Source organism: Trichechus manatus, unplaced genomic scaffold (genome assembly GCF_000243295.1).
Source record: "Trichechus manatus latirostris isolate Lorelei unplaced genomic scaffold, TriManLat1.0 scaffold00219, whole genome shotgun sequence".
Lineage (NCBI taxonomy): Eukaryota > Metazoa > Chordata > Mammalia > Sirenia > Trichechidae > Trichechus > Trichechus manatus.
The window spans coordinates 1108385-1129922 of record NW_004444155.1 but is presented as its reverse complement, the minus strand read 5'-3'; the positions used below and the strand labels follow the sequence as shown (position 1 = coordinate 1129922).

General features: G+C 38.8%; 1 protein-coding gene across 3 annotated transcripts in view; it reads right to left on the bottom strand.

The window, feature by feature from the left end:
• Positions 1-16288: 16288 nt before the first annotated feature.
• ZC3H6 (zinc finger CCCH-type containing 6) overlaps positions 16289-21538 on the bottom strand; it is a 98317-nt gene continuing 93067 nt past the window's right edge. For all 3 annotated transcript variants that reach the window (XM_023742810.1, XM_023742809.1, XM_023742811.1), the window contains one exon: positions 16289-19673. In XM_023742810.1, coding sequence (XP_023598578.1) covers positions 18193-19673 — 1481 coding nt within the window. In that variant the 3' untranslated portion in view covers positions 16289-18192. The remainder of the gene's footprint in view (positions 19674-21538) is intronic.

Genomic DNA, 21538 nt, shown 5'->3' with positions numbered 1-21538 from the left:
AAACTATGGCCTAATTCAAGGTCATGAAGAATTACCCCTATGTTTTCTTCTAAGAATTTAGTAGTTTTAGCTCTTTCATTTAGATCTTTGATCCATTTTGTATTAATTTTTGTATACCTACCCTCTAGACACACAAACACACACACACACTTCTGCCTTAGCCGTGTTGAGTTCCATTTAATTCCCTCCTGTGCTCTACCCTACCAAAGCACTTGTGGATCTCTTAACAGAAACATCTATTTTATACTTTATAACTTCATGCTTTGTTCTGTTTCCTCTTCATAAAATGCCCTGTCCCTGCTCCAATCCACCTAACCAACTTAATGTTTATCTTACAGGACTCAGCTTAATCGTCTCCTCCTCTATAAATTGTTTCTTTAACCCTGACTTACACAAACAACTCTCCTCAGAATCAACAGCCCTTCCTTTGGGCTTCCTCTTGCATCTTTTGCCAACTTTTCCATGTCGTTACCACAAATCCACAAGACACCGTTTGATCTGGCTCCTGCCTCCCTCTCCACCCTCAGCCTTCCCCACTTTGCCCTCACTCTTACTCTGATCCAACCATGTTGGCATCATTTCATTTTCTCAGATATAGATGCGCCCCTTTCTGCACTGGGGCCTTTGTAAAAACTGTTCCTTCTCCCTGGAATGTATCTCCCTTCCTTGCTTACCTAGCCTTCAGTCGTCAGCTTAAAATCACTATATTAAAAGTCTTTCTTAAACTCCCACACTACGTAATGTACTTTTAGAGTGCCCTATCCTTTCTTTTAAAGCACTTGTCACAATCTGTTAACTATATATTGGGGTGATCATGTGATTGTCTCTCCTGCCCCTCCATACTGTAAATACCACAAGGGTGTGTCTGTTTTTATTCTTTATCAGTTCACCCCCAGGCCCTAGCACAGAGCCTGAGCATTCAGTGAATGTTTGTTGAAGATGTGCGTGGAATGGATGCTGGTACTCCAATTGTGAGCATTCATTCAATATAGCCTCTGGATGGTGACCAGACTCAGGTGTCCTGCCTGCAAGAGGCTGAAACAAGTATAGCCCAAGTTCCTCAGTGAAAGAGAAGGAGAACCACAACAGTGTCCTCTGAGTTTCCTGCGGCTTAGCAGCCCTTATCAGTGGCTCTCAGCATACTTTAATTACATGCTTAACGCATGTCAGTCTCTTCCACTCCACTATAAAATTTAAGCCCATCTGTCCTGTTTGCTGCTGAGTCCCCAGGACCTAGTGCTGAGACTGAAAAGAGGAGGTGCTTAATATTTGCTGAATGAATGAGCATTTGGAGCATAGCTAGTTATTCACGACTAGCTAAAATATCTTCTAATACAGTCTTGCACACAGCACAGAAACCTGTGCTATGCCCCTCCCTTTCCTTGCATATAGTCAATCAGCAGAAGCAGAATTAACACTCAGTGGCAAAGTTCTTGAGAAGCCCTGGTGGTGCAGTTATTAAAGTGCTCGGTTGCAAACCAAAAGGTTGGTGGTTCCAACCCACCAGCCAGTCTGCGGAAGAGAGATGTAGCAGTCTGCTTCTGTAAAGATTATAGCCTTGGAAACCCTATGGGGCAGTTCTATGCCATCCTGTAGGGTCGCTATGAGTTGGAATTGACTCAATGGCAATGGGTTTAGTTTTGGTTGGTTTGGCAAAGTTCTTGATTTATAGAACCATGACACCTATTTTCTCTATTCCAGGATGTTTCTTGGATGCAAACTTTGGATTGGAACAAGGCCATGTGATGACCTCTATAGGTCTTAGGTACGCTCACCTCCAAAGCCCCACTGTGTCATAGAGAGCACAGCAAAGTGTACACATATTCCACATTAAATATAACTACATATATGTATACATACATATACACACATATAATTAATCATATATAAACATTTAAAAATATTTAATAATTTTGTTTTCAAAATTATGCTTTCCCTTTGCAATTTTCTTATAACATTGTGAAACTAAAATCCTTTTTTAAGTCTCAAACATTTCTATAGATCTTTGAAAAGGCATACACTCCATGGATAAAGGTCCCTGATTTAGAACCTCAGGTCTGTCATGTCATAGTGTATGATCCTGGGTGATTTAACAAATTCAGTGAGTGTTCTCTAAGCCCCTGCTGAGGAAGACAGTGTGTGAGGTCCCATGGAGATGGAGGCAAGTAGGGACAAAGCAAAAGAGGAGACAAATGCACTGCTAATTAAAACAGAACATTGTCAACACCAGGGGCACATAGAGAGCACAATTCGTCCTGTCATGGGAATCCAGGCATGTGGCAGCCAGAGTGGAGAAGACACTGGAAAAGAAGTGAGCCTCAACTGTCAAGCCAAGGAGAGTGGATTTTTCATTCACTCCCCTGCTCCTTCCACCGTGGGAAGAGTGGAATTCCCTGGATCAAGATGTTAGTCTTGATCCCGTAAGTTGCCTTGGCAATGGAATGTCAGTGGTTAGGATGTGAGCAGAGGCTTGGATGTGCTCATGTAGTTGGGTTCACCCTTTTATGCTCCTGCATTTTTCCATAAGAAGAATATGCCTTAATTAGCTGTTGACCAAGGAGGATAAGGTCTGGAGCTTAACTGCAGTTTGAAGCAAACAAGCCAGACCTAACTAGCTGAGGAGTCCCTGGATGGTGCAAACAATTAACGTGCTTAACTGCTAAACGAAAGGTTGGAGGTTCAAGTTCATCTAGAGGTACCTCAGAAGAAAGGTCTGGTGATACTCTTCTGAAAAACCAGCCATTGAAAACCCTATGGAATACAGTTCTACTCTGATACACATGGGGTCGTCGTGAGTCAGAATTGACTCCACAGCAGCTTTCAGATTAGCTGAATTCCAACTGACCCATAATACATGAGCAAGAAATAAATGTTTGTTGTTGTATACCTCTGAGTTTTGGGGTGATTTTTTGTAGTATTATTGTGACAATAGCTAGCTGATATAGGAATTGGTACTAGAAGTGGGGTGCTACCAGTAATATCCTAAAATATACGGCAGTGTTTGAGGGTCAAAACAGCAGATGCTGAGGAATTTTCAAAGGAGGCTGGGAAAAAATGCGAGGAAACTTTTATAGGAGACTAGAAAACAATGACCTGCAATGGCGAAATGCTGGCAAATTATCACCTGCAATGATCTGCGAGGCTGAAAGAGATTTCCAGCCACAACATGGCAAACGTGAGCCAGTTGTTGCTAGCTGTGTCTGATAAAGTGATACGGGAAAAAGACTCTCAGAAGAGAACCAGCTGGTTGGCAAGCAGAGTTTGGAGAGAATTTAGAGGATTGCAGAGAATCCAGAAACTAAAGGAGTATTTCAGGAACTCTTTCTCTCAAAACAAAATGTGTGGCCAAATATCAAATTCTAGACACTGCCAGTGAGGCATGGCCACAGGTAAAAACCAAATCAAACACGTGGCTCTTTGTTAAAACCCTGAAATAATTAAGGTGGTGACTAGCAGAACCTTTCTGCTAGGCAATGGCTCCTAGTAATCTTAAGGGACTAGTGCCACAGAAGCTTGAGGTGCCCAAACTACTCTAACTAATAAGAGAAGGAAAGAGAGAAAAAGAGACAGAGAGGGAGAGAGAAAGAGAGAGAGTTCTTGAAAAGTATCGTAGAGTGGTTGTTGGGATATAAAGTAGACTGAAGTCAAATATATAGAAAATCTGTAAAGTTTTTGAGAATTGTATTAGCAAAGGTGTTACCAATCTGGACCAAAAGAGACTGAGAGCATTTAAGATGTAAAACTACCTTTGGGGCCTCAACTTCCTACAGGCAGAATGTAGGTTGAGAAACCTGTTGACCCCCCAAGAAGAGAATATTCTCCAGTGTTTGCTTCAGAAATAGTCAAAAAGGATGATGAAAAAGCAAAGAATTGCAAACAGGTAGAGCCTAAAGTGATGGAAATCAATGCAGTTGGGAGTCTCTTCCAGGTAGCAGAACCAAGGAACATTCCCTACAAATTCAAGAAACTCAATGACCCTCAAGAACAAGACATGTGAAGAAAAAGAGGAAAAAAGGAAACAAAGAACAGATGGGACAAAGAGAAAACAAATAGCTAGATGGTAAATTTAAACTAAACGATATAAACAATCCCATTAAATATAAATTGTCTAAGCACTCCCAATTGAAAAACAAAGACTGTCAAATTGGATAAAAAAGCAAGACCCAACTATATGCTGTCTACAAAAACCAGACTAAAGACATACATAGGTTAAAAGCAATAGGATAGAAAAGACATACCATGGTAACCCTAGTCAAAAGAAAGCTGGAGTGACTATATTAATATCAGACAAAGTAGCTCTCAGAGAAAAGCATATTACCAGGTATAAAGAACGTCATTTCATAATGAAGACATGGTCAATTCATCAAGAGGGCATATAATCCTAAAATTATATGCACTTAATAACAGAGCTTCAAAATACATGAAGCAAAAACTGATAGAACTGCAAGGAGAAACAGATAAATCCACAATTATAGTCAGAGACTGCAATGCTTCTCTTTCAATAATTAATAGAAAAAAATAGGCAGAAAATCATCAAGAATATAGTAGACTTGAACAGCACTATCAACCAAGTTGACTGACATTTGCAGAGCACTTCACCCAACAATGGCAGACTCACATTCCTCTCAAGCGCACGGGGACATACCAAGATTTAAACAGTTTAAGTCACATGAAGTATCTTCTCTGACCACAATGAAATGAAATTGTAAATACAGAAATATATCTGGAAACCCCTAAATATTTGGAAACCAAATAACACAATTCTAAATAATCTATGAAGATGAGAATGGAGCAGGATCAAGCAATGATTCATTCTGTTATATATAAGGTTGCCATAAGTCAGAGCTGGCTCTATGGCAATTTCAACAGCAACAATCTATAGATCAAAAAATACATCAAAAGTAAAAGTCACAAGTATTTTGAACTGAATGAAAATGCCACCCAACATGTAAGAATTGGTGGGATGCCGCTAATGCAGCGGTGATGTGAAAATGTACAGCACTGAACACTCAGAAAGGAAGGTCTTGCCACAGAGATTAGCTGAGCTGTCAGGTGTTGGAAGAGCCGATTAAGACAACAGGCCAAAATGGAAGTAACCGTCAAGCCTTTAATCACTTTCTGGGATACTATAAGCAAGAGACATGTGGAGAAGGCACTGACTCCTCCCCTGTTCCGTATTTCCCCAGGAACAGTGCCTGGCGAGGGTCAGGTGGATAGCACAGATGTGGGGACCCATTTCACTGCTGAGGGACTCCTGAACGAAAGTTTCTGAGGTTTTACAAACCTAGGGGCTGGGGGAGGGTGAGAAAGAGGGGCTAGGAGTGGAAAAGTACTGAGTCAGAGTGGCAAAAATGTCTTCCAGTTTCCCCTTCCTTCCTCCTGTTAAAGAAGCTTCAGCAGAGACACCTGAGGAAGGCCTCTGCCAAGGCCCCGATAAAGAGGTCTCCCCTATGGAGGCACCTGGGCTAGGAACGCAGAAATGTCGAAGAGTACGGGTGGTCGGAGGCTCTGAGCCCTTGACTGACACTCCCCTCAGAGACTGCAGTGCACTGGCTGTGCACCAAGTGTGGAGCACAGCTTCCTCCTGAGAAACGAATGAACTGCATTCCCTACACCTATCAATGACTTTGCATTCGTAGTTAAAAACCCTTCCACAAGGAAAACTCCTGGCTCAGATGGCTCCACTGATGAATTCTACCAAACTTTTAAGGAAGAAATAACACAAATTCTACACAAAAATACCCAAAAGTTGAAGAGGGGAATACTTCCTAACTCTTGGTGAGGCCGGCATTACCCTGATATCAAAACCAGACATAGACATAACAGAAATGAAAACTACAGACTGATATCCCTCATGAACATAGATGCAAAAAATCTAAAGAAAATTTTAGCAAATTGAATAAAAGATGTGTTAACATTATGCCAAGTAGAGTTTATGCCAGGAATTCAGGATTTATTTACTATTCAAAATTCAATCTATATAATTCATTATATTAAAAAAAAAAAAAACTGTGAAGGAAAAAGCAAATGATCACAGGCACAGAGAAAGCCTTTATCTGATAAGAATCCAACATCCATTCTGATAAAAGCACTCAGCGAAGTAGGAATAAAAGGATCTTCCTCAACCTGATTAAGAGCATCTATGAAAAACTTACAGCTCATATCATGCTTGATTTTGAAAGGCTAAACACCCTCCCCTAAGATCAGGAACTGGAAAGGGATGTGCCTCTCATGACTTCTACTCAACATAGTGCTGGAGTTCTGGGCAGTGCGATCAGGACAGAAAAAGAAATGAAAGGCATCCAGATGGGGAAGAAATAAAACTGTCTTTATTTATAAATGACATGGTCGTCTGTGTACAGAAAATCCAATGGAATCTACAAAAAAGATACTAGAACTGTTAAGTGAGTTAAGAAGACAGCAAGATACAAGATTAATATAAAATGTAACATGGTATACCATGCTGGAAAACACTTTGCAGTTTTTAAAAAGTTAAATATACATCTATCATATTATGTAGCCATATATAGCCTTGGTATGCACCCAAGAAAACTGAAAGTATAGGTTATACAAATAGCTATGCACAAATGTTCAGAGCATAATTATATGTAATGGCTAAAAACTAGAAAAAAATGTCCATCAACAGGTAAATGGATAAACAAATTGTGATATATCTGTACAATGGAAAGTAATAAAAATAAAAAGAATGAACAATTGATACATGCAATGACATACATGAATCTCAAAATAATTATGCTGAATGAAAGAAACCATACCAAAATAGTACATACTGTATGATTCCATTTATATAAAAATCTAGAAAATGCAATCCAATCTATAGGTAAGAAAGCAGGTCATTGGCTGCCTGAGTATGGTGATATGTGAGGAGGAGCAGGAGGGAGGGATTACACCAAGTAGAACGAGGAAACATTTGGGGGTGATGGATATGTTCATTATCTTGATTGTAGTGATGGTTTCACAGGTGTATAGATATGTCAAAACTCACCTATTTAAAAAAATGTGGAAAAAAAGTGTTTGTCATTGTATGACACTGATTTGGGGGGTGATTTGTTATGAAGCATTATTGTGGCAATAACTAACTGATAAACATGTGAGAAGGATTCAAGGCCAAGTAGGCCAGAGGACCATTGATAATGACCTGGCACTATATATGTGGTGATAGAGACAGAGAATATTGACAAAATGAGAGTCATGGTACAATTAGAATTGGCAGAACTTTGTAAGTGATTACACTCGGGGAGAGAGAAAAAGAAATGGCTGCCCCACTTCAATGATAAACCTCTGCACTATAGTCTCCCAGAATCTCAGACAGGAAATCAAAGCTCTCATTACCCACCCCCACCCCCAAGAAAGCAATTCTGGACACACATCTGATCAACTCACTCTCCTCATCCACCCCCACCCAGTCCCTTTTCTCAGAATTCTCCAAGGACAGAAAGAAAAAGATTTCCTTACCCCACTGCATCCTCCACCCTATGCCTCTTTTTTTTTGTTCCCTCTTTATGGAAAACTCTGGTCATTGATATACTGAAGGAAAGTCAAAGGAATTTAGACAACCATTTCAAGCCAGGCTGTGGTAGTGCTACAAAATTCCATTTTTGAATGCCAAAGCTGAATGTAACCTTCATTCTCTTTGTAGTCCTTGTAACAAATCACAGTAGTCTCTTCCTCACCTTCACTTCATCCTTCCAGTTGGATGGCTGTCACAAGTCAATGAGGCAATAGTTTGATACTCAGGAAGACAAAAGAGAAAGTACATTAATATTTTTTAAAATAACACACTTTTTAATGACTGTTTAGGAGGTGGATATCAGAAATGGAGAGAGACTTGGCTCATTTTTGGGAAAAGTCGATAGTTACAGACAGCCTGGGGATCCTCAAAAGACCTGTTATACTGCATGCATATAAGTCAATGGAAATGTTTGTTTGTCTTCAGTTATGGCCAATACATCCTACATTGGAATTTTGCTTTGTTAAAATAATTCCTTTAGATAAATATTGTCTGAGACCCCTATCATAAATAGTCAAGAAAAGATTTACACACAGAAAGAAACATTTTTTGATTGTTACCAGGGATGGTGGGGAGGGAGGAAAAACCACTAACTAGAGATTAGACATGTGTTACTTTGGTGGAGGGAAAGGCAGTACACAATACGGAGGAAGTCAGTACAACATGACCAAGGCAAGGGAAGACACTGAGAGGTATGCAAAAATAAAAGATAACAACAGTAAATACTAGAACATATACAATCCTGTAACAGCAGTAATAATGAACAATAATTTATGAGTGGATACACAGGTAAACATGTACGCTGAATAGGTGTAGGCGGGCGTGTGGGAGTATACCCACATGCATATATAGGTTTGGCTGTGGATATTTCTACATACCTATTTGTATGTACTGCATGTATATTATATGTATAATAGAGCAGACACCACAGGGCACAGTCATAGAAACATCCTAGAGATAATCGAACACCTCACAGGACTCAGCTACTGGACTTCAAGGCTAACAACCATAGTCTTGAGGGACATCTAGGTCAATTGGCATAACATAGTTCATAAAGACAATATCCTACTTCCTACTTTGGTGAGTAGCATCTGGGGTCTTAGAAGCTTGCAAGTGGCCATCTAAGATACAACTATTGCTCTCTTTCCAGAGCAAAGGAGAGTGAAGAAAACCAAAGACTCAAGGAAACAATTAGTCCAAATAACCAATGGACCACATGAACCACAGCCTCCACTAGCCTGGGACCAGAACTAGATGGTGCCTGGCTACCACTACCAACCGCTCTGACCAGGATCACAATAGAAAGTCCTAGTTAGAGTAGGAAAAAAATGTAGAACAAAATTCAAATTAATAAAAAGACGAGATTCACTGGTCTGAGAGAGAATGGAAGAACTCCCGAAACTATGGCCCCTAGACACCCTTCTAACTTGGAACTGAAGCCATTCTGGAGATCACCTTTCAGCTAAATTATAAACAGGACTATGAAATAAACAATAACACCTGTAGGGAAAGTGCTCCTTGGAACAATCATCTATACGAGACCAAAAGGGCAACATCTACCCAAATGCAAAGATGAGAAGGCAGGAAGGGACAGGAAAACCAGACAGTTAGAAATGGGGTACTCAGGGTGGTAATGGGGAAAGTGCTGACACATTGCGGGAATTGCAACCAGTGTCACAAAACAATTTATGTGTAACTATTGAATGTGAAACTAATTTGCTCTGTAAGCCTTCACCTAAAGCACACAAGAATAAATAATCATTCCTTTATAGGAAAACTTTGGGTGTTTTCACTTTCTTGAATGCCATCGATATGACAATGGTGCCCGCATTTCACTTGCTCCAATTTTAACTTCAGCAACTGATTGATTTATTGTCTTGGAGATTTCAGGAAAAGACCAGTCAGCATTATTTCACACTCATTTTGTACTCTGTGTACTTAATGTACAGTAGAAGATAATTGCAAGTGTGTGCACTTCTCCAAAGATTTTCTAAATAGAAGTTATTCACTCAACAAATATTTATCGTGCATTTTATTGATGGAATTTCCAAGAATTTATTGTAGTGAAAAAAAGTAATCTGCACATACATCTCATGGTATTTAATGAATGTTCGCTATTGGGCTATATTTATTTAATTGTAGTTCATCCCCTACTTTAGCTTAAAGTAAAACTGTAACCACTTGCATAAACTGAAGTTCTTTATCTGTTCTAAACTTTCCATTTTCAGACAAAGCAGGATTGGAGATTATCTAGTCTGAAGTCCTGTTCAAGGATAAAACACACTGTGATTTAATTCTTCTTGATAAAATTAAAGTTTTTCCTGCATTGTAAATACCTTGTCTTGAGTGGATAGAACACTTTGCTGTATATGAGGGAGTCAGACCCCAGAAAATCTTTGGAAAGTCATGATGCATCTATGAAGTCACCCAAGAATGATCACAACTAACCTGATAAGGGAATATATGGAAAGAGTGAGGCTGGTATATCCCATTCTCAGGTAGCGAGTTGGCAAAGAATCTATTTACTAACCACTTTGACCAAACACATTTAGAATGTGTTTCTAAAGCCACAGAAAAGAGCCCAGAGAGGCTGCTGAAAACTTCATTCCCAGTTCTCATTCTGTGAAACCTGAGAACACCATGATTGAGAAGCTCTTGGATTAGCAAAATGAAACTAATTTTGAACTGATGATAAACACCTGCTAAAAGATGCCCTTATCTGAGTACTGGAAAACAGTGAATTATTATAGTTAAAGAACATGGCTTTGGCCTAGGCAGGTGTGTTTAAATTCCAGCTCTGGCAGCTGTGTGACTGTAAGCAAGCTATCTATCCTCTCTATACCGCTCAGCTTTGAAATGGGGATGGGGCCCTTCCTCACTGAATTGTCCTGGCCATCACCCACTTAGCATATGTCAAGGGCTTGTCCGGTGTCACACTGCTGAGAAGAGAGGGCACCAGTACTAGACTGTGCTGGCTCTCAAGGAAGAAGCTTCTAACCATCAAAGTTACTCAAGAATTAAATCCATAATCTACTAGGCTCTCTTTTTCAAGACAGTGTGTTCTTGGCCCCTGAACGTACCAGAGCAGAAGCCAGAACACGTATGTGCTAGGCTAGGTTCTCTAGAGAAGTAAAACCAGTAAAGCATATATGTATATGTATATGTATATATATATATACAGGCAGATTTATATCAAGGAAATGGCTCATGAAGTTTTTAGAGGCTGTATGTCCCAAGTCCGTGGGGCAGGAAAGAGGATTCTCCTAATTCACGTAGCCGCAGGGGCTGGCAAACCCAAGATCAGCAGGCTGTGAAGATCGAGGAATCTCAAGATCAGCAGGTAAGCTGCTAGCCCAAGTCCCAAGAACTGGAGGTCAGACGAACAGGAGCCAGCTGCAGGATCTAGAACAAGCAAAAGCCCCAGCAGGGCAAGCAGGAAGGAACCAGGCGGCAGAGGGTGGAGAGATGAAGGCTGAGGGGGTGGTGAGTTGCCACAGGCCCCGCCCCTGCTGCTACCACTCAGCAGATTCCATCATGTGGGTGATCATGTATCAAATTTCAACAGGAAGTGATCACAGCACTATACAACTGCCAAAACACTGAAAATCATGGCCCAGCCAAGCTGACACACAATCTTAACCAACACAACATCTTTAAATGATGTTTAGCAAAAGGTTCCTAACCTTTGGGATAAGCATGGCCAGTTGCTCCCTGAGAGACTTTCCTGCTATAAGATCCCATTTTGATCCTAAGAGTTCCTGCTGTACTCTAAGCAATATGTATGCTAGCAACCTCTCAGATTCATATCTTTTAATAGAAAATTAACTTAAGCTAACGTAAGAGCGGCTTCCTGGAATGAAGACAGTATCAGGAAATAGTGCCTTAAATGCTATTAATCTGCATGGTTAAAGGAAGCACAATCACTGTGTACTAAAGGCTAAATTGAAGGGCAAACAACTTATTGTTAGCCGCTTCTTTCAAGAAGGCCTGGCATGTGTTCCATTTACAAGCTCTTCCATGTGTAGATGTCTTTCCTATAGTCTGTTTTTCAATACTGAACATTTACTAAAGCAGAGCAACACACTGCCAGACAGATGTTAGTAGAAATAGTTTTATTTCAAGTCAGAAAGGTGTCACAGAAAAAAAAAAAACTCAGAAACTTGCAACAGAACAGAATTCAACTTGGAAAAGTTATTAGTAAATGAGAAGAAAAGAAAACGAAAAACATATTCCTGATTTTACTGAGTGATTTGTTAGTCCTTAAGTAAAATAACTCAGCATTTCAGCAAAGCACACACGTTGCTGGTCTCTTTTGAACAGACAAAAATTGTTAATCTGCTAATTTGGTATCTACTAAAACCTTCCAAAGAGAAATAGTCAAGGCAGCATTTCCCTTATATTTGAGATACAACTTGGGGGACTGAAATAAGAACATTAGAAAGTGAAAAGAAAAAAATAACCCCATACTAAATAGGTATAACCTGGCTTTCAGCCCATAGGTGGTACTTGTGGATCTGACAGAAAACAGGTGATCTTAGTCTGGATCCAGCCCCCATTCTCCCTCCACAGACACACCACATCACAGTACACAAATGCCATTGATGCTCTTTCTGTGCGCTGGCGCAGAGCTAAAAACAAAATGGCCCAGGTCCTGGAAGTCTGGATGTCTGCTGAGACCTTTTTGAATCTTGGGTAGGTGGGGTAAGGGTCTAACTTGAGAGATGTAAAAAAATTTTAAACTTTGGCAAGTAAGTATACAAATGACTATTTCTTGATTGTCACTCTTATAAGGAAATATCACTCCACCTTCTGAAAAGATATTCTATCTTATTTGACTTCCCTCTTAAATATTTGGAAGGCAACTCTTGTAAAATGGAGGTGGGCTAAAATGTCTTTGTGATTATTTACTTGTAACAATGATTAGTTTATTATACTTCACTTTCCCTATTTAAAAAAGCATGTAAAATACGTATCTATCACTGACAACTAAATTCAAGATATTGCTGGTAGTGGAGGTGTGGGGACAACGTGGTTAATTTTAAGAAAATTGGCATCTATATATTTAAGTCCTGTACAATATCAGGTCCCTGACAAAATAGGCAAGTGTCGCTTCTCTCAGTCTTAATACTCTTGTATAGTAAAATAAGTAGAGTGCTGAGCCAGGAAGTATGGGCCTGATAGTTCACAGAGCTGATTTTTTTCTAAAATGCTATAATAAGCTGTATATTCACTTTTTTCCCTACAAAGTCTAAGTTTAAACACCAAGATTCAAGGATAAAACGACACTATTCTAAGAACTCAAAGTTCAAGAAAGTTCATTCAAAAGTTAAGAAACAGATTTTCTTTATGCTCACAATGATTTTGCTAACTGTAGCACGATTGTTCTACTCCAAAGAATAATGCAGGGAGACTAGACACAAGAAGAGTTCAACTGTGACTTAAAAGCATAAGTTCATGGTGTCAGGATAAAAGGAATTTTAAGTGCTGTTGGTAATTCACTAGGTTAGGCCTCTCCTTCATAATTTTGGCTGATATTTTGAGGAAAACAGGAAGGGGAAAATTAGAGAAATAAATTTTAAAATAAAAATATAACACTGGTTATGCATTCCTTTCCTTGTTACAGAAAGAATACTTCATAGATCTGTAGGGATAAATTATTGATCTATTCAAACTTTCACCACAGAGTTATTTGACAAGTCTGGAGGACTCTAAGAGTTATGAATTACTGTAGAAAAATCTGACTCCTAAATAATGCTGCCATAACCCTACCTTCACATTGCTTGGTGGAGGGGAAGCAAGAAAAAAGACGGTAGGCGCCACGTCTACCAAAGAGGTATAATTTATAAGTTGTACACTTTCCACTGCAGTCACGGAATGACTCAACCACGTCTGTCCTGATAGCTGACAGCACAGTACAACCTACGCTTGGATGGATGCCAGGAAACAACCAACAAGCAGTTAACAAAGGACCTATTGTGTGCCTAGAGCCAGGCTTATTGCTATGGGGAAATATAAAAGTAAGGAGCCACAGATGGGTCCTGCCTCCAAAAGCATAAAATAGTTTATAATGTGTGTATTTCTTATTTGAAAATCAGAAATCACAAGTACTATGTTGATGTTAATCTATGATCCTTTGTTAGGTCTGTACTCCTTCTAAGAAAGGCAGGCTCATTTGGGCTTTGTTACAACCAGCAGATATTACTGATGACAACATACTCAAACACAAAACTCCAGCAATATAAGACTGGTATCCACTAAACTGGTTCTGCAAATCACATTAAGGTACTTGGGGGAAAGGCATTACATAAATGCTAAATTATAACACGTAAGTGAGGAGAACAGCTTTAAACACTAAAGCCCTGTTTGGTTGTTACATTTTGTCAAAGCTTAGATTTCCTAAAATAAGCCTTATTTCAGCTACGAAGTTGTACTTCATTAATGGCTTATGGATCTATGGAACTTAATTTGGAACATAATATTATCAAGTGCTTCCAAACTACACGTGAAAAGATAATTACAACTCTTCTCTTAGAAATTCACAGAAAGCCAATTATTGAGGTGGCAGAAGCCAATCAATGCACTGTTTGACTGCAGACCACCCCACCAAGGTACAGCCTTCAGCACAGAAGGGTGGGCTGAGGGAAACATCTCTACAGTAAGCCTGTGTGTCATGCAAATGGAAGATTTTGACAGTCACTCCAAGATCTCACATCTAGGTCCCTAGGAACTTCCAAACTTCTAAGCAATTAATGTGTTTTGTTGACATTAACCAAAGGAAATGATACTTTTATTAAGCAAGTGGTCACTCAAAAATGACTTCAATGTCATAAGCCTGCAGAATATATAGTAAGGGGTAGGAGAAAATATACCTGGTGCTTCTAAGAGCCAGTGGCTCTTATATTGAATCAGTTGGTCATTTTGCCCACACATGCTATGGGTTCAGCAAGCAGACCATGCAACGTGGACTCTTGGAGCATTTCTAACCTCCATCAGTATCCAACTTGTATGAAATGCAGAGAGGTCAGATCTAGAATAGACACTAAAAGTCGATACAGCTCTAAAATAGGAAAGTCCTCTTTCTGATACACAAAATATTTAAGAAAACTGCTAACTTGATGAGTTAATATTCTGCAAAACAACTTCTCGGGCATTCTATTGTCTTCAGTGCACATCATTTGAAACTTCGTAAAACTGGTGAACCACACAAACCATATCATGTTTTGTTTTTTTTTTTTTGAATTTGTACAACTTAATGCACTCTAATGGGAGTATTTACAAATACTTTACAATAATAATTCATCCACTCCTGATGTCAAATCTGGGAGCAGCCAAAATCATTCCCCTTTCACAGAGGAGGAACTAGACATTTAGCTAAACTGCCTGTAAATCAATTCAGAACAAGAATATGAATTTACTACCTTTAAACTTCCATCCCTCATAAGTTCTCCTTTCCTTCATCTCTGTCTAGTTAATTCAGCAAGTGGCTTAATTGATGGTTCATACAGGATGTTTTTTTACTAATAAATTGTTCCTCCACTCCTAAAATAAGTAGAAGTAGCAAGAAAAACTATTTAAGGTCTTATGGTAAGTTAAAGGGAGGTCCCTCGGTGGCGCGAATGGATTGTATTTGACTACACTAAACAAAAGATAAGTGGTTCAAACCCACCCACCAGCGTCACAAAAGAAAGCCCTGGGCATTTGCTTCCATAAAAATTACAGCCAAGAAAACCCTATGGAGCAGTTCTACTCTAACACATGGAGTTGCCATGAGTTGGAACCGACTTGATGGCAACGGGCTTGGTTTGGTTTGGGTTTTGGTTTGTCAAGTTAAAAGACAAATAGAAACCTAAGCAAACATCATTTCCTGATTAGGCTGCTTTGCTTGCAGTGTGATTCTGGCATTTGAAACATAAAGCTGGGTAGCGCAGAGGGTCCATAGAAACATAGACCTTATTGCCAAGACAAGTTCTGAAATTACTCCAACATTTGATTCATTTTCAAGGTTCATAATGAGGCCCTAACTGGAAAAACTCCAGAGACAGGAGTTTGGAGCAAAAACTAAACAAGATGTGGGAAAATAGTTGTTTAATCTGAATTAGTCATCTGGGTATCCCAATTCAATGCCCTGACATATCCAACTCTATTCAACATCAAAGTGACAGATATAAAACTTCTGTCATGAACCAACATGAATAACTAAATTACATCTCAAGTGATCAGTTTAATCCAGAATCTTCAAAGACACAAGTTAATTCTGTTATCTCAAAGTGGGTGGCTTCTAAGAATAGGAACCTAACTTAGTTTTACTGGTATAGATCAAATTACATGAATTCTAAAACTACCAGTTTACCTTAAAGAAGAGTTTATTCACTGGGAAAAGTGGTTACTTATTAAATTTTGGTGAGAAATAGGAAAAAAGAATATTAAAATAATTTGTTGACAGGATGTAACAGAATATTCCCTAAAGTTATCTCATTAAAAAGTATTGTCTATATAAATAACAATCATTATTTTAAACTTAAACTATTTTCATATACAATCCATTCTTAAATTTGAAAGTAAGTTCAAACTTTTATTGTAAAATAGCATCTAGGATAGTAGCTGATGTAATAGGGGCTCAAGAGTAGTGAATAAATGTATATCACATAATTTTCATTAATGACTTTTAAACCTCACTTTTTAATTAACCCTTTAAAATTTCTTTTAGTAGAAAAAAGATCTATAAAAAGAGTTTGGATTCCATTTTGATCTCTAGCAAGCCAAAGTATCCTCTCTGTATGATATTTAAAATGTGGACTGCATTACTTAACACAATTGATTATAAAGTACAAGAATGAATTAAAGATTTGTTAAAAATTTCTAATTACTAAAATTCAGCAATTTTTCCATTTCATCCTGGTAAAAGAGTAAATTACACTTTGGAATATACAGCATATTTATGGGTCTCTTTTTTTTTTTCTGTCAGTTTTATCCATTTTATTGACTTAGTTTGTTCAGAGAGTAAACTAGAAAATACTTTCTATGGTGGCTTATAATATGCATTTTTAAACCCAAAAATGCCATCCAGGGCCATCTTGAGCAACAATGTAACCAAAGTATAACAGTAGGAATCCATATGCCCTTGAATACTGTCCTTCCACTTAACAAAAAAGCACCTCCTATGTGGACAGTTTTTGTTCACTTAACTACGACCCCATTTTAACATGGAATCAGAGCACAACACAAAAGAAGTGAATAGAGAGGTCATTTGCTATTATTAAACCATATGCTATTATTAGGTTCTCACAGAAATATTTTGTTGTGTATTTTTAAAATCTCCTCTCAAGAGTGGTTGTTTTCATTTAAGAACTGGTTAGGCTAAATTTGAAACCTTAACTTTCCTCTACTTTCATTATGTTTTACAATGAGTTGTTACCAGCAATCATTGTAACATGTATACCTCCAGTTTAAGAGAAGAGTAGGAGTGCAATACTTAGTTTCAGTTGTAAATAATATATGTGTGAAACAAATAGGGCTGTAATTATTTACATACCTCAATAAATACACAGAAATGAATATGAGTTATTTTTCATAAAAATACAATTTCCAATCAAGTCAGAGATCTACGAACTATGAGGACATTAAATGCTTAAAACACCAGCTAGTCCCCTCTGCTATAGAATGCCAGTCGGGTGAGGTCTGAAAGAGATTCTTTATTAGTGGCCATATACAGTTGACTATACCTGCAATCTCTATGTTTTCTTGCTATTTAAGTAAAAATATGGTACCTGGGCATTTAAAACATTATCAGTGTAATAATCACTACAGACTCTCACTGGAGCTTTTAAAATTTCGTTAATATTTGACAAAGTCATAATGAATACAATTATTGTGCTACATTATTTGAAAAAGTAATATAAATTATGCTGCTAAAGACAAAAATACATGGAAATACATAAACATCACAATGTAACACAGCAGAAACTCATACTATTTAATATGAAAAATTAAATTAAAAAATTATGTTAGAGAACTTGGGAATTTTTCACTTTAGCAAACAGTCTATTTATATACTTTCAACTTCTATTATACAGAATACATAAAATACTTTTAAAAGATATGACATTAAAATGCTTCATTTACACGAATACTATTGCCAATACTAATAAAAGTGATGCCTTTAACATGAACTGTTCTGCTAATCATGATTTTAAAACGTTTTCTCTACTCCGTTTTATATTTTAGTTAGCAGTAGCATTACATATTAATCAGTCTGTGCTGACAAATACTACTTCTCAAAAGTAATGTACATCATATTGCTTGAAACTAAACAACCATATAAAAGTGGTAATCATTTATCTAAACATTGATTATGAAAGCCAACTGGCATATATTCAGACAGAGTGTTGAGTTCATGATGGTTTATTTACAATAAACGTACTTTTACTGAAGCTAACATGATATATAGGTTTTTATGTCAATTACTAAGTCTCTTAAAGTTATAAAAATATTATATAAAATACGACAGGATTTAGAGGATATAACTTCATGTGGTTCTAATACTAGCAGCTGAAAAGTGTTTAGAATTTAAAAATAAACAAACTATAGAGGTAAACCAGTTACAAACAGCAAAAGACTGCAATAGTCACAAGAGTGAAAAGATTCACTTAATAACACAATAGCTAACAAAATGGTGAGGCAGTTGGATCAAAAGTTTTGAAAACCTCTTTCAAAGATTTGTCATCCGCTTCTTTACTGGGATCACGATCTGAGGCCGGGCTCGCCTGTCCCGGCTGCCTTGGCTGCCTGGGATCGCTGTACTGGGGTCTAATTAAGCCTGTTAATGCCGGGATAGGAAGACTGTGCACTGCTGGGGCCTGCACCATACCAGAACTCCTGAGAGGATCTGCCTGGTGGTCAGCTGGCCCATCAACAGTGACTTCCATATTTGAAGTGGTTTTCTGTGGCAGGACTGCTTCTGCAGGAGAAGGCTCATTTTTGCCACTACTTTTTAAATCACCACTTTTTTTCTGGCTTTCTGCATTTTCTCCTAAAGAAACTGTTGCTAGCTCAGATGTAGATAATGAACCATGCTCCCTAGGACCATACAAACTAATACCACTAAGAACTGAACTTGGAGTTCCCAGTGGAAGGCCAGCTGACGATGACAGTTTAGAGGCATATGGAGGCAGAGTCCTGGGCCCAGGATCGCTAGTGACTGCCCCTGAGGGCTGTGATGAACCAGGGTTTGATCTTGCTGAACGAGGGGCACCCTTAGGTGTGTGTGAATCCTTGGTAACTACCTGATGCACCTCTGCATGGGACAGTCTGTGAAGTCTAGGATCAAAATGTTTTTGCAGCCTGGGATCTCCTAATTTACCTCCTGAACCATGAAATTCTCCAAACTGTTCTAGGGAGCCTTCTCTGTTTGTTGTGTTACTTTTGGCTTTGGCTGCTAATTTGAGATCAGTGGGCACTGTGTTCTGATGAACATCACTTTTTGCATCCCATAACCTATTGAGCCTCTGGTCAGCTATAAGAGGGGGTAGAGGTAAATTGATTGAAGATATTGGATCAGGTTTAGGTAAAGGTACTGGAAGTAAATCTTCTGGAGCCCACACGATGTGTTTTGCAAAGTTTGGTTTTGCTAGGATAATATCCATTTTAATGTGACTGAACTGTCTCAATTGTGACCTTGGATCCTGGAGCATTACACCAGGTGAAGGATCTAAAGGTATTAAGAAAGCTTTTTCTCTCAGTTCTCTTTCTGCATTTCCGTCATCATCTCCTCTTTTGTGCTTGACATTAGTGCCAGCATTTGCATGACGTAAATCACACTTGGCTCCACCAACAGAAGAGCCTACACGACCACTTCCATTCCCTCTTAATTTCCTGGGATCCCACACAAGTCTAAGATCCAGCGGGGCAGGCTCAAGAGGTTTCCTAATGCCTTGCCCTGGGATAGTCCTAAGTCTAGGGTCAACCACTTGGTGTACTTTACTTTTCTCTTTAGCAAGTCTTGGATCAGTAAGAGTGCTGAGTTCTGTTGAAGGTTGTTGCTGATTCCTTAAGGTTTCTGTTTGTTTCTGCAGTGTTCTCAGTATTGACTTGACACTGCTCCCTTCTTCCTCTTCACTGCTGGAGTACCAGTCAACAGTGCCATCTAAAAGCAGATAGAAAGTTACTATGAAGAACCAAGCATTCCTAATTGGCCTCATTTAAGATTGAAAAACCCACATACTATTTCTGAAATAAGTATAGTCTAACTTCAAGGAGGCCTGGTGGCACAATGTTTAAGCACTCAGCTGCTAACTGAAAGGTTGGCAGTTCGAACCCACCAGCGGCTCCGTGGGAGGAAAGACCTGACGATCTGCTCCGGTGAAGATTACAGCCTAGGAAACCCTATGTGGCGGTTCTACTCTGTCCTACAGAGTCACTATATGGTTGCTGTACGTCAGAACCAACTCAACAGCACACAACAACAACTTCAAGTAAATGCATGATAGAAATGCCAGAGTTCCAACAATGGTGCGAGATTAAGATGTGGCATGACAATGATCAATTCCGTTATTACACTCTATAAAGGAATAGGTGCGATACAGCAATATGTGTGACATCCTTCCAGCCAGAGAAAAATCAGGACCTCTCATTCCAGTGGGCAGAAGGAAACTCGAAAGTGTGGGAAGCATGTGGGGAAAAGGGGAAGACTCTTGGAAAGGAACCCTAAAATGTTTTGGATCTCATGGAAGAAAAAACAGGGACAACGCTAGGAGCCCTAATACATGGCATGAACACAATATGAACCATAAGTCACAATACACAAGCACCAGAAGACAGACTAGATAACTGGGAGCTCCTAAAAATCAAACACTTATGCTCATCAAAAGACTTCACCAAAAGAGTAAAAAGACAACCTACAGGCTGGGAAAAAAATTTTGGCTACGACAAATCCAATCAGCATCTAATCTCTAAAATCTACAAGATACTGCAAAATCTCAACAACAAAAAGACAAATAACTGAATTAAAAAATGGGCAAAGGATATGAACAGGCACTTTGCCAAAGACGTATTCAGGCGGCTAACAGACACATGAAGAAGTGCTCACGATCATTAGCCATTAGAGAAATGCAGATCAAAACTACAATGAGATATCATGTCACCCCAATAAGTCTAGCATTAATCCAAAAAACACAGAATAATAAATGCTGGGGAGGTTGTGGAGAGACTAGAACACTTATACACTGTTGGTGGGAATGTAAAATGCTACAACCACTTTGGAAATCGATTTGATGCTTCCTTAAAAAGCTAGAAATAGAAGTACCATATGATCCAGTTATCCCACTCCTTGGAATATATCCTAGAGAAATAAGAGCCATCACACGAATAGATATATGCACACCCTTGTTCACTGCAGCACTGTTCACAATAGCAAAAAGATGGAAACAATCTAGGTGCCCATCAACAGACGAATGGATAAACAAATTATGGTATATCTACACAATGGAATACTACGCAACGATAAAGAACAATGATGAAGCCGTGAAACATAACATGGAGGAAGCTGGAGGTCATTATGCTGAGTGAATTTAGTCAGTCACAGAAGGACAAATATTGTACAAGACCACTAATATAAGAACTCAAGAAAAGGTTTAAACACAGAAGAAAACATTCTTTGATGGTTACGAGGGTGGTGAGGGAGGGTGAGGGTTATTTACTAACTAGACAGTAGATAAGGATTATCTTAGGTGAAGGGAAGGACAACACATACTACAGGGGAAGTCAGCACAATGGGACTAAACCAAAGCTAAGAAGTTTCCTGAATACAATCAAATACTTTGGGGGACACAATAGCAGGGGTAGGGGTCTGGTGATCATGCTTTCAGGGGACATCTTGATCAACTGGCATAACAAAGCTGATTAAGAAAATGTTCTGCATCCTACTTTGGTGAGTGGCATCTGGGGTCTTAAAAGCTTGCAAGTGGCCATCTAAGATGCATCAATTGGTCCCAACCTCTTGGAGAAAAGGAG